Source organism: Jaculus jaculus, chromosome 5 (assembly GCF_020740685.1).
Source record: "Jaculus jaculus isolate mJacJac1 chromosome 5, mJacJac1.mat.Y.cur, whole genome shotgun sequence".
NCBI lineage: Eukaryota > Metazoa > Chordata > Mammalia > Rodentia > Dipodidae > Jaculus > Jaculus jaculus.
The window spans coordinates 168,354,882-168,368,671 of record NC_059106.1 but is presented as its reverse complement, the minus strand read 5'-3'; the positions used below and the strand labels follow the sequence as shown (position 1 = coordinate 168,368,671).

The 13,790-nt window shown below is 51.2% G+C and overlaps 1 protein-coding gene across 1 annotated transcript in view; it reads left to right on the top strand.

Moving 5' to 3' along the window:
• Positions 1-13,212, top strand: part of Xdh (xanthine dehydrogenase) — a 37,084-nt gene extending 23,872 nt beyond the window's left edge. Inside the window, exons 14-24 of the mRNA XM_045149214.1 lie at positions 21-166; positions 1,148-1,229; positions 1,766-1,861; positions 2,457-2,585; positions 3,196-3,270; positions 4,878-4,930; positions 7,207-7,321; positions 8,057-8,122; positions 9,562-9,750; positions 11,551-11,727; positions 13,104-13,212. Coding sequence (XP_045005149.1) covers positions 21-166; positions 1,148-1,229; positions 1,766-1,861; positions 2,457-2,585; positions 3,196-3,270; positions 4,878-4,930; positions 7,207-7,321; positions 8,057-8,122; positions 9,562-9,750; positions 11,551-11,727; positions 13,104-13,154 — 1,179 coding nt within the window. The 3' untranslated portion in view covers positions 13,155-13,212. The remainder of the gene's footprint in view (positions 1-20; positions 167-1,147; positions 1,230-1,765; positions 1,862-2,456; positions 2,586-3,195; positions 3,271-4,877; positions 4,931-7,206; positions 7,322-8,056; positions 8,123-9,561; positions 9,751-11,550; positions 11,728-13,103) is intronic.
• The last annotated feature ends 578 nt before the right edge of the window (positions 13,213-13,790 follow it).

Sequence of the window (13,790 nt, the reverse complement as noted above, 5' to 3'; positions counted from 1 at the left end):
GTGTCTGTCTCCTGGGGAAGGTGCGGAGGAAAAACATGTACAAAGAAGGGGACCTGACTCACTTCAACCAGAAGCTCGAGGGCTTCACCTTGTCCAGGTGTTGGGACGAGTGCCTAGCCAGCTCTCAGTACCATGCTCGGAGGAGTGAGGTCGACAAGTTCAACAGGTGAGTCCCAGACCTGGGTGGGTGAGGTGGCGCACGCCTCTAATCCCAGCACGTGGGAGGCAGAGGTAGGAGGATCGCTGTGAGTTCGAGGCCACCCTGAGACTACAGATGAATTCCAGGTCAGCCTGGGCTAGAGTGAGACCCTACCTTGAAAAACAAAAACAAACGACCAAAAACCAAACGTTAACAACAAGTAAGTTCCAGTCAGTGCTGGCATTGGTTGGAGTGGGGAGAGGGAAGGGAACCCAATGTTCTCATGCTTTCCTATGATCTATGTTTTCTGCTGAACCCCGAATATGAGGCTAATGATTTAATGGACAACTCATGAGGCTGCTGGACTTGTCAACTCATTGATAGCTCCCCCTTTAACATTGGGCGGTGGTCCTTCACCCCAAGTGCATCAGAACCTATCAGTGGGAGTTCGTCTTTACCCATTCGTGTTCCTGCTGGAGCGCTACCTTACTGAGAGCCCTGACCAAGAGCATGGAAGCTACAGTTCTATCTCTCACTCTTGTCTCTAAACTTGGCTTTGGCGGTTGTTCTGTATCTCTGGAGCGAGCGCATGTTCTTCATCTGCAAAGTGGGAATAATTATCCTGGCTCTGTCTTCTTCACAAAGCTCCTCAGACAGGCCAGTGTCAAGAGAAAGCATTGTTGCCTTGCTCCCTGGGTCAAGGACAGTCCAAGGTCAGCAGGGCTACTCTGACTCAATGCGAATCCTATGAATTCCGGCCAGGGAGAGACAGGGTGGGCACTCTGAACTCTGTCCCAGCCGCACAGGAGGACTGGCACCTCAACTCCTACCTCTCTCATCTTTGCCTCCCCTACCGGGGCACAGCCCAGTTACGCGCAGCAGCCTCGGTGCCCTGTGTCCCCTTCAAACTCCATCTCTCTCCCGGGACGTCCTACTCTGACCTGATCCAAGGGTGTCGCCTAAGGTCAGTAGTAGAGAAAGCTCTCCAGCAATTTTCTTTCTCTCCAGGGAGAATTGTTGGAAAAAGAGAGGACTGTGTATAATCCCAACCAAGTTTGGAATAAGCTTCACTGTCCCTTTTCTGAACCAGGTAATTGCTTCATTTATTTTTTTTCCTCCATCTCCATGGGTATGGGTCACCATTCCCTCGAATCCCCCACTTTCAGTACTGTAAGAGTAGTGCCTCGTCACCAATAACAGAGCTGACCAGGGAGTTCCTTGCTGCTGAAATAAAACGGAATTTGCGCAGCCTTGTTGGTCTAGTGCTTGGCAGGGTGGTGAGACCCAGAGATACGGGTCAATCTCTAGCCCTTGTCCTTTCTGACTGTAAGACGATACACAGCCACTCTGCCTGTCTCACCCTGTTTGTTCAGGCAAAGAGCGAGGACGAAATTAGATGGCCTACTTCACCGTGAGGGCGAGGGACGGAGAGATATGAAAGCGGTTCACCAACTACTGAGGGACTAAATAATTAAATAATGAGATTTTCACTGTGTAGTTTTTCTCTGTGGTTCATATTAAAATACTGCTAATGGTTTCCTTTTTCTGGGCTCCATGCCACCAGTTCCAAGCCTTAAGCCACGTTGGGATTTACCAAATTTTGTGCCTGGCCCCCTCTTTCCTCAGGGAGGAGCCCTGGTTCACGTGTACACGGACGGCTCCGTGCTGCTGACCCATGGGGGCACAGAGATGGGCCAGGGCCTTCACACCAAGATGGTCCAGGTGAGCGGCTGGGCCCTGGGGGTGGCCTCTCCCACACCACGACATCCGATGCTGGGGAAGAGGTTGTAAGAGGGTGGACAGTGGATGTCCAGGAAGCAGCTGAAGGCCTGAGGTCTTTTTTACAAGTGACCTTGAGGAACTCTTCTCCCTGTTTGTTTCCTCATCTGTGCAGAAGTGTTGGCCAGACAATCCTCGAGGACACCTGCATCATGGTCACCCTGAGGCCCGTGCTTGTTGTGTGCAGAGAGGCAGCGAGCTTCCCACACTCCCCACGACCTCACAGGGCAGCCAGGCTAATGTGCTGGATGCTTGCCTCCTGAGGATCGTCCAGAACTTAGTTTTTAGGAGCCAGCATTTGCTTAAAAAGACGCTTTTAGTTACCACTGGGTTTATGCATGCATGCTTTAGCCCACCAAATCGTGTTAAAGGACACCTTCACGATCAGCCAGACGTGAAAACGTCCCAGAATCAATAGATAAGAGCTTACAAGATTAACTTTTTTTTTGCCTTTAACGGTGAACCTGAACAACTCTACCCTGGGAAGACGGCAGGCAGCAGCATCTCCCCTTTCAGGATAACGCCTTCTCTTCTGCAGGTGGCCAGCAGAGCTCTGAAAATCCCCACATCCAAGATTTACATCAGCGAGACCAGCACTAACACTGTGCCCAACACCTCGCCCACGGCTGCGTCGGCCAGCGCTGACATCAACGGTCAGGCCGTCTACGTAAGTGAGGAGTCCACGGGAGCCAGCCCCACTGAGGACCAGCTCGAGGCTTGGGGCCCCCTTGGAGGGTGTGCAGTGGGCTCTTTGGCAGCGGCTGTTATTTTGCGGTGCGCTGTCTGCTATCCAGATGCTAACGTCAAGCTACAAGGGACGCTACATGGAGATAACGTCTGTCAAAGCCAGGAGAGCTGGTTGCAGCGGGGGAGATAAAGCAGGGGCTTCTGGGAAAGCACACTCCATGGGGTTGGAACTGGCTGCAAGATAGATGATGGGGTGCAGTGGGTGTTTGGTTATGGGGTTAGCCCAGTTCCACCTGGGAGGTGTCATCACCCAAGGAGTTTGATGGAGGAGGACACCTCTCTGGAAATGCCTCAGAAGTTCCCTCTCCGCTGGCTGAACGAGGCACTGGGTCAGGAAAGGGTCTTCAGACAAGGACCAATGGTGGCTCCACCCTGAGCGCTGGTCCCTCCTGGGAGGTGACAGGGCTCTGGGCCCAGTGTGGCCTGGAGGTGGCTCTTCAGGCCTATGAGGATCACAGGTGGCCTTGGCTGTCCCTGGGGCCGGAGAGGGCAAATCACTGATATGCCTGGTATGTGGTGGATTCCTTCAGGCAGCCTGTCAGACCATTCTCAAAAGGCTGGAACCCTTCAAGAAGAAGAATCCTAAAGGCTCCTGGGAAGACTGGGTAAGTCTGAGCTGGTACAAATTGCCTTTATGGCTGGGAGGAATATCACAGAGGCAGGGCTTCTGTCGTGACCCAGCACATGTAGGAGATGGTGACCTAGTCACACAGGAGAATAAGAGCTGAGGCCGTGTGTATGGCTCACAGCCCAGCTCAGCCTTGCTGGGACCCTTTCTCTATGGTATTTAGAGTTGAGTGAAATCATCTGAGGAAAAGTTTTGATCCAGGATCATGACAGTTTTATGTGACCTGAGGTTTCATCCACCCCAAGCTTGAGAGGATGAGGTGACATGCCTCCTGGTGATGTCTGGGCTCCCTCAGGCTGGGTCCCACACCACCTATGTTCAGCAGCCTCAGTGGTCTATGTCTTCTTCAAACTCCATTTTTCTGAAAGACACCACTGGCAGCCTTTCCACTCTCCCAAGTCTTGAGCCATTGAATTGTCATCTGCGAGAGAGCTGGAATAAAACGTCTCACCAGCGCTTACATCATGACGGTGGTGTTGGAAGTGCATCACCGTGGTGGTGTTTGGTAGTCACAGAACAAAAACTCCTGATAAGAATGAGCACAACTCTCTGATCTCTAGACGAGATGTCTGTACCCACGAAACTCTCAGAGCTAGTGCATGCCAGTAGTCTCGGGTTGAGGCAGGGGGATTGTGAATTTGAGGTCAGCCTGAGCTAGCTAGTGAAATACTCTCTCTAACAAGAAAAATAAAGGGCTGGAGAGATGGCTTAGCAGTTAAAGTGCTTGCCTGCAAAGCCTAAGGATCCAGGTTTGACTCTCCAGCTCCCATGTAAGCCAGATGCACAAGGTGGCGCCTGCATCTGGAGTTCGTTTGTAGTGGCTAGAGACCCTGGGCATCCATGCTCTCTCTCTCTCTCTCTCTCTAATAAATAAATAAAAATAAATCTAAAAAAAAAGAAAAAAGAAAAAGAAAAAGCAAGGCATGGAGATAAAGCTCAGTGGTTGAGCACTTGCCAGGCATGTAAGAAGCCCCAGGTTTGACTTCCAGCATCGCAACAAGAAACACACACACACACACACACACACACACACACACACACAGAGAGAGAGAGAGAGAGAGACAGACAGTAACAAAATGGGACTCTACATGAACCTGGTGTTAGCACAGCCCCTCCCCCAGCAAATCCAGAGAAGCAGGAGGCCTGTCGCAGCCACTCTCTGCCCTCACCTCATGTGCCCTGACTTCCCTTCCCACACCTGGAGGCACCAGAGGCGTGACCACTGCTCCACCCTAGCTTAGTTCTGTGGTTTGTACCACAGTGCGCATCTTCCAGGCAACTTCAATGTTCCCACAGTAGCCTTGACTACAGCTCCCTTTCATCCAAACTGCTGACCTGAGCTTTGCCCTCTCCTATCGACCACCTAGGCCAGCGTCCTCTGTGAGCGGATGACACCAATCAATAAGCCACGCTCGCCAGCGCACACATTATATGATATATGCCTAGTGCAAACCCCAGGACAAAAGCCTTTCTCTCTATGCCTTTGTTGCCTCATCTGTAAAATGAGAATAGTAAAAGGTTAGTGCTGGGTCAGGTCTCTACAGGGCACAGTGGCCGCCTTCTGACAGCCATTTCCTTCCTCAGGTCACAGCTGCCTACCTGGATGCCGTGAGCTTGTCTGCCACTGGCTTTTATAAGTAAGTATAATCCTCTTCCCAGCCATCTCACCATGTGAGGTCAGCACTGTCAGCTCAGGGCAGAAGAGGGCACTCCCACAAAAACCCTCATCTTGAGCTGGGGAGATAGCTCTGTGGTCAAAATGCATGTCTTGGAAGCATGAGGACCTCAGTTTGATCCCTAGGACTCACATTTGAAAAAAATTCCAGGCATGGCAACACACACCTGTAATCCCAGTGGGTAGACAGAGACAGGAGGATCTCTAAAGCTTACTGCCAACCGGTCTAGCCTAATTGGTGAGCTCCAAGCCAATGATAGACACTGTTTAAAAAAGACGTGGGGCTGGAGAGGTGGCTTAGCAGTTAAGACCCTTGCCTGCGAAGCCTAAAGACCCATGTCTAACTCTCCAGATCCCATGTAAGCCAGACACACAAAGATGAGGCAAGCACAAGGTCATATATGCCCACTAGGTGGCACAAGCATCTGGAGTTCAACTTCAGTGGCTGAGGCCCTGGAGCACCAATTCTCATCCCTCTCTCTCTCTCTCTCTCTCTCTCTCTCTCTGTCATCTTGCTCTCACTCTCTATAAGAAAGAAGATGTGGACAGTGTTCAGGAGAGATAATACCTAGGCTGTCCTGTAGACTATGCACATGCATGCCCACATGCACACAGGAACACACACACACACACACACACACACACACACACACACACACACTCTAGGTCATATAATTGTATCAGCTGCTTTTCTCATTGTGTTGACACAATTCCTGACACAACAGCCTCCGGTGGGAAGGTCTATTGTGGCCCACAGCCCCCTGTGGGGGGAGGCACGGCAGTGGGGGTGTGAGGCGATGAGTTGCATCCGCAGCCAGGAAGCAGAGAGGAAGGCTTTGCTCGTCCTGCGTCCCTGGTTACTCAGTTCAGGGCCCCTGGCCATGCCATGAGGCCAGCCACCTCCGCTCAGACCTTCTACATCTAGTCAAGTAAGCGGTGAAAGTGAGTCATCCCGGTCGTTTTTGACCCACACATTCAAATGGATGCAGATATTCTAAGTTCCACTTATACTTTAGGGGTTCACACAAGGAGGGTTTTGTAAGGATTCACCTGGATGAACAGACCGAAGTCAGAGGTTGACGAAGGAGGGTTTTTCTTGATAAGAGTTGTATCCCTCAGCCGTGGGTTAAGTTTGGTTTTGGTGTGAATTCTGTCCATATCACTTCACATTATCCTTATACAAACAAAATAGGTATTTTCCATGTACATAAATATGTATTATATGTATATGCTGTATAATAACTACATATAAATACACAATATATGAAATGTATAAAGTAACATAGATACAATGTACTTTAAATTTTGGGTGTGTGAGTCCAAATATCTATATGACTATTGTAGTATTGCAATTGTGTAAAGCATTAAGCATCCAAAAAAAAAAAAAGAAAGAAACAACTGTATGAAGAGCATCTGCTCTTTTCTCCCCAGCCCTGTGTGTGATGTAGACACATGTGTGCAGATGCACACACGTCATAGGCATGTGCGTGGTGGCCAGAGGAGAATGCCGAGTGTCCTCTGCTATCACTGTTCCATGTGGTTTCTTCAAGATGGAGTCTCTCACTCAACCTGGAGGTGTCACTTTTGGTCAGACTGCTGACCAGTGAGCCCCAGTGAGTCTCCATTCCCCACAGGACTGGCATTACAGCATGTGCGGCTATGCCCGTCTGTTAGGTGCGTGCGGCTTGTGCAGTATGCACTCTTATTTAATGAGCCATCGCCCCAGCCCTGAGCCTCTGTTTCCCTTAGTGACATTTTTCTCAAGTCACTTGTTGAAGTTTCGTAGGGGCAGGTGAGTGGGAAGTGTCAGGCTAGCCAGAGAGCTTTGGTGACGTTTCACCTTGAGAAAGGTGAGCAGATGGACTTGTACGAGCAGCTCAGCCCCCTCCCAGGCAGATCCGGAGCGCTCGTGGCCCTGTATCCGGCCCAGGGGTCCTCACTTTCCATGTCCATCAGGAAGCCGGTGCATCTGCCAGCTTTGTTTTTGCCACCGAGAAGCCAGCACGCTCACACCAGCTTGTGCGTGATGACTGTGACCCAGGCCTTGGAAAAGTGAAACAATTACCAAGATGCTGGGAATATCTGAGTGGCATTAAAGGTCTAGGTATTTGAAATATGTGGGCCCTGGGGGAAAAGGACTAAATGGAAAAATAAAGTTTTCCAGGTTTACTTAGTCGTGGGGCAAGCTGTGCATTGGAGAAGGAGGGCGCTTGTGGCATCTTCTCTCTTCTCTCCCAGGACCCCCAACCTTGGCTACAGCTTTGAGACAAACTCTGGCAATCCCTTCCACTACTTCAGTTATGGGGTGGCTTGCTCTGAAGTAGAAATTGACTGCTTAACAGGGGATCATAAGGTAAGACCCATGTGCCACTTTAGCCCTAAGAGAGCCAAGAAGGGAGAGAACTGAATTGTCATCTGAACATTGGAAGAACGGGTAGAGACAATTTTTATCACCAGGAAATAATACATCCTGTCCAGGACAGATGGCTGTTCAATGACGGCCAGAGGCCCCATGGTTCACATCTCCTTCCCAACGGCCCAGGCACATTACCACGGCAGTGAGAAAGCCACCTGGAGTGGCCCTTGCTCCCATGGGATGCTATTTATGCGCATTGAAACTTGAATCTCACATAATTCTTCCTGGTTACAAGAATCTTCCTTTGGTTTTCTCCAGCTACTTCACAGCTTAGTTTTTAGCCAACAGGTCCGACGAACACATCATAGGCTGGATTCAGGCCACAGAACATAGTTATTGACTCCTTTCCCACAGGGTCTACCCAGACTCGGTCAGGTTCAGAGCCCCAGGTAGATACCTTAGTACTTACCCACAAACGTGTACACATGGCCGTGGAAAAGTCACTGCTACCCCCTCTCCCTCACCAGCTGCTCAGACCTCAAACTTCAGCGCTGAGTGCTGTGATCCACACATGGTGGGCACCGTGATACTTCTGCCTTGGCGTGCTCAGGGCTGTGTAACTGAGAAAGCGCCATTTGGATTGGAACTTTCAGTCTAAGTGTCATCAAGACACGACTGGGTGATTCCAGACATTGCTTTCTTCTCAGACTGCTTCCGTTTTCCACCCACTAGAACCTCCGTACGGATATTGTCATGGACGTTGGCTCCAGTTTGAACCCTGCCATTGACATTGGACAGGTAAGGCTCACAGGGGACCAGAGTGCTGACAGATTAAGTCGCCAGTGTGCTTCATTCCCACTAAGGGTCACCAGCCACAGGCATATTATCCAGTGTCATTTAGAATTAGGACAGAACATGGTCCTTAGGGGAATCTCCCTCACAGCTGGATTAGTACCCGTGATAGCCCACCTAACGCTCAAGGCAGAAAATAAATGAATATGTATTTATGTGGAAAGGGCAACCACATCCCCAGAGACCAAGATGGTGAGCGGGGAAACACAGGGTGCTTATATATGTGTACATGTGCGTGCATACATGCACACACACACACACACACACACACATGTGCACGCACCCATTTTGAGAAGGTGAATTATAGAAGAGAACTTGAGTTTGGGATCAATACTTAGGTAGTGAGGGCTGAGGCTGGAAGAATCACCTCTCTCCTGACCGCTCTTCTACCCAGTGTGGTAGTAACATTACTTCCCAGGAAGTAAATGGCATTGAGCTTGGGGGTGGTGGAAGTCCCCAGAGGCAGAGGACCCAAACTCAAAGGCTCACCCAAGGGGAAGAAAAAAGTTGGGGAAAAGGAATCAAAATATAGGACCAATGGGCAGAATCGCTCAAGCAAGAGAAGACAGAGGGAGGAATTGAGATTCGAGGTAATGAGCGTCTAGTAGAAAATACTAGACTGCATTTCTCAGAAATGGCTAATGGGGTCAGTAGCCAGTCTAGTCACACGTTCACTGGAGCAGTGCTTGGAGAGCTCCCCCCGTGCCGACGCTGCTCGGGCGCCGCAGGTGCAAAGGCGGTTGACAGCGCCCTCTCCCGTGAGTGCGCGCGCAGCACAAGTCATCCTCTGAAGAGGGGGGGGGGAGGAGAGCAGGTGGGGAGCAACGGAGTGTAGAGGAGTCCTTAAATTTATAAGCCTCCATGGGGCTCGTTCTCCTTGAGGACAGTCGGGGGTCCAGTGAGAACGGAGGTAAATCTCAAAGAACCGACTCCCCGAGAAATTCCTCCAGTAAGCTTGGTTCTCAGTGTTGGCTCACCTTTTCCCCCTGGGGATGTGGGTGACATGGAAGCAACATCTTCATTTGTACAGGGACATATTTTAGTGGAAAAATCTGCCTGCCACCTCGTGACCTTCACTGGCAGGTTCTCAACTGACCTTCATTGTCACTGTCTTTTTTTTTTTTTTTGATTTTTCGAGGTAGGGTCTCATTCTGGTCCAGGCTGACCTGGAATTCACTATGTAGTCTCAGGGTGGCCTCGAACTCTCGGAGGTCCTCCGACCTCTGCCTCCCGAGTGCTGGGATTAAAGGCGTGCGACACCGCGCCCCGGCTCATTGTCACTTTCTTTGTTCTGCCTGAGCCAGACTTGAGTGACCGAGCAGCAAGGGTATCTGTTCTTGGGGTGAGGGGAGAGGTGGTCCCCACAATCGCCATCTGTCCTGCAGGTGGAAGGAGCATTTGTTCAGGGTCTTGGCCTCTTCACGCTGGAAGAGCTGCACTACTCCCCGGAGGGCAGCCTGCATACCCGCGGGCCCAGCACCTACAAGATCCCTGCATTTGGCAGCATTCCTGTTGAGTTCAGGGTGTCCCTGCTCCGTGACTGCCCAAACAAGAAGGCCATCTATGCCTCCAAGGTACCATCTCTGTGGGTGTGCCATGCCTGTGACCTGCGCCGTGAGCTCACAGGAGGTGGAGGGTAGCACCAGCCGCCTCCCTCCTGGGAGGTGTGCCAAGCTGCGTGGTTCTTTCTGCCTGAGAACCAGCGAGTCACGGTGGGGACACGTCATGACAGTGTGATCTGGTTTTCTGTACCAGCTGCTTCCTTGTGTAGAGTGAGGGCTGAGGTTGGAAGAACCGCCTCTCTCCTGATTGCTCATCTTTCCAGGATGGTGATTAAGCTACTTGCTGGGACAAGATGCCCAATGAGATCAGTTTATGAATGGAGAAGGGTTTTTAACCTTACAGTTCCTGAGGTGGAGTCCATCGCGGTGGGGAAAACGTGTTGGAGGAAGAAGCCGGCATCTCATCAGCAGAGAGGAAACGTAGAGAAAGACCGAGCGGGGCCAGGCTGTAGCATCTCGAGGCCCACCCCTAGCGGCACACTTAACTCCAGCAAGGCCCTGCCTCCTAGAGATGCTACAAACTCAGCTCTCACGTGCCACCTACGCCGAGGTCAATAGCCTCTGCCGATGAGCCCCCCCAAAATGTTGATTCGGTAGTTCCAAGGAGCAGAGCCCCAAAGCACACATCCAGTGATTGTGATCTGGTTCCTCATCTATGTTTTGGGGAAATGAAATGCCAACTTTTGCTAGGAAGTTTCTGTAATTACAGCAGATGCTGTACGTGTGGCTTTGGGGCCTGTGTTAGTGTGAGAGCTGCGGGTAGATTAGTCTCCGAGGCTGGGAACCGTCGCCAGGGCTAAAGTTTGTGCCATTTTCTTGAGGCTGGGTGGGTCTTACATAGCCCAGGCTAGCCTCCGACTTGTTATATAGGTGATGGGGGCCTTGGATTCTTGTCTCCGCCTCTTGAGCGTTGGGATCCCGGGTGTCTGCCACCAGGCCTGGTTTGAAGATGTGCTGAGAATCAAGCCCAGAGCTTCGTGCTGGCGACGCAAGCACTCTGCAAACTGAGCTACAGCCTTTGCCCCACTGGATTTTGTTGTGTGTGTGAATGCGAGTGTGAGTGTGTGTGTGTGTGTGTGTGTGTGTGTGTGTGTGTAAGTAAGAGGATGATGAGATGTTTGTGCTTCTCTTCCACTTCCTTTGAGGCAGTCTCTTTGGCCACAGCAAATGAAGCCCAGCCTGGCTCTATTGCCCATCATCCCAGGCGCAGTGGGATCCTGACACATGTTCCTGGTGCCCAGCTTTATGTGGGTTCTGGGGAATCAAACTCGGGTTTTACAAGAAAACACCTTTAACCACTGAGCCATTTTCCCAGCACACACTCCGCCCCCCGCCCTCCCCCACCTGCAACTCAATTATTTGATCTGTAAAATAGCAGTCGGGCTTGATGTTACACGCCTGTGATCTCAACACCCGAGGAACCGAGGCAGAAGGATTGCTGTGAGTTTAAGAACAGCCCAGGCTACATAGCACAATTCTGTCTCAAAGCTCACTCTCCCCAGTTATTTAGGAGAACTTGTCACGGCACGTGACTGTATAACTAACATAACATGTAATGGTGCGCACTTACATGGTGTCACTGGAGAAGATCATATAGCATGAGCCGAAAGAAACATGTCACGAAGTCCAATCACTCAGCCACAGATTTTGGCCGCTCTTTCTTGCTGTACTGGGTGGGGGGGGGGGCTGTCAGTGCTGGGTGGACCACCTGGGGCATCGCCAGTGTTGGGCTTGCTGCCTGGCCTCCGGCTCTGTGTGCTCAGGCAGAGGCTGGAGCTGCTCTGGCTGATGCCCTGTGCTCTGTCCATGCAGGCCGTCGGAGAGCCACCTCTGTTCTTGGCTGCCTCCATCTTCTTTGCCATCAAGGATGCCATCCGCGCCGCGCGAGCTCAGCACCCAGAATATAATGCAAAGCAGCTTTTCCAGTTGGATAGCCCCGCCACCCCGGAGAAGATCCGCAACGCCTGCGTGGACCAGTTCACCACCCTGGTAGGATGTTGCTCAAATTCCCATCCCACCTGGAGGGGGACAGGTCACAGACTGGCAAGCCATGGGGAAAGGTTCGCCAGGGAGGAGAGTTGTCAGGACCTGGGCCGAGGGCTGCATTCACTGCCGCATGGGGCACTGACTTGACTGTAAGGGAGTGACAGGAAACCCCTCTAAATCTGGGCCTCCCTGGAGATGGGCAGGATGTGTGTTGTGTTGGCATCACTTGTGGATTTCCGCATTAATCTTGAATGCCAGTCACTGCCATGTGGAGGGCACTTCTGGGCTGAGCATGCCATGTGGAGCACTGAAGAGGTGGAGGAGGAAAGGACAAGACATTTTCTCATGATTACCACGTGACTTGCTGACAATAGGGGCCCACAGGTGTCCTTGAGGGCTTTGCAGCCTTTTGAGGCACCATATGACTGTAAGGTTTGGTAACCGGAGTCCACCGTGGAGGGGCATGTCGTAGAGGAATTCCATGGTGTTTAGAATCACTTTGGGACACTTCTGAGAAATGATACCTGGCAAAGGAGAACAAACGAGAGTCTTCCACATGGGGTTCTCAGAACCAGCCTGGCCTGTGAGCCAGGCTCATGAAGTGGATATGTGCACAGAACTCTCCAGCTACACTCACGTCCTCTGTTGGGTTGACAGAACTTGGTGCTTTCTCGTATCCAGGAGTTGTAAGATTTGACAGGCCCTAGGATTTAGGGATAAAGTGGTTCTTGTTGCTCCAGGCACGGGGTGTGCATGGGCAGGCAAGTCTGCCATCCCAGACTTCTATACTGAGGGCAAAAGGCAGCTAAGTCCCCAGTAGGGTCACCCTCATGTCATGGGTAGTTTTACTTAGGAGGTGAGGACCGCAGCTCATGCCTGTCTCCCACTCCCCAAGGCCCAGAGCCCACCACGCCCCCCACCCCGTCCTGACAGACCCCATTCCCTTGACCTGCGTGGCTCCTTGTAAGCTTACTCAGCGTGTGAGGATGGCGACAACCTCGATTTAGAGTGTAGCCATTTAAAGAGGGTCCTTGAGACCTCCAACCTACAACAAGGATGCTTCTCTGTCACTGAAGTGTCAATGATTTGAAACCCCTGCAGTCCATTTTCTGGAACAGCCGATTTTGTGAGTCATTCATGCTTTTGAGGGACTGTGGGTGGCTTGTGAGGAGGGACCGCTTCTAAGTTGTTTATCACCATGCTCCGTATAAGATATACTAAGGACTGGAGAATCAGTGGGTCCTGCCATGGGGCATCCACTATGGCCAAGACCGGAAAATAGGTTTTGGTTTTGGAATGGTGGTCAGCTGCGGTGGGAAGTGGCCTGTGAGGTTGTCACAAGAAAATCCTACAGCGAGAACTTTCTCGTTCTTTCCTAGTGTGTCACCAGAACACCGGAAAACTATAAACCCTGGTCTCTGAGGGTCTGATGAGAATCCTCAGCAGTCTCCATGTGCCACAGTGAATCTTCCGTGAAGCAGGGGGCCTGGACCCCAGAGCCCAGGTCTACACGAGCGGGGTGCCAAAGCTGGGTCCCCGCCGGGTAGCACTTGGAAGAAGATGCAATGCATTGGGAACATTTTGATCAAAAATCTGATTTGCAAGCATAATGAGGAGCAGGTTCACAACTGTTGGGATCAGGTGGGAAAAATAAGCAACAGAGGCCGTTTCAAGTCTGTTTGAATCATGTGCCTGGGAATGGGTTAGAAAGCACTGGGACAGCTGCACAGCCTCAAGGGCCAACATCCTGTGCTTCAGAGGGGCTCCACAGACCCCCAGCTGCTCGAGCCAAAGTTGCTCTACAGCCCTGCGCCTTCCTCAGAAAGCCTTTCCTCGTAGTTGATGGACATTGTATTGCGATCTCAGCTCCGTACTCATATTTCACTACGGGTGGTGACCACTGTTGCGTCATGGGAAACAATAAAGCCTGAAAGAAATTCAAGGGTAATTGTACTAAATTCCTTACCCTTCCCCTTGGTTGATTACAAAAGAGACTAGGTTTGAGAATTTTCTCTAAAGCCATGTTCACCTAGAAATGATGCTACTAAAATCAATACCAGCCCGTG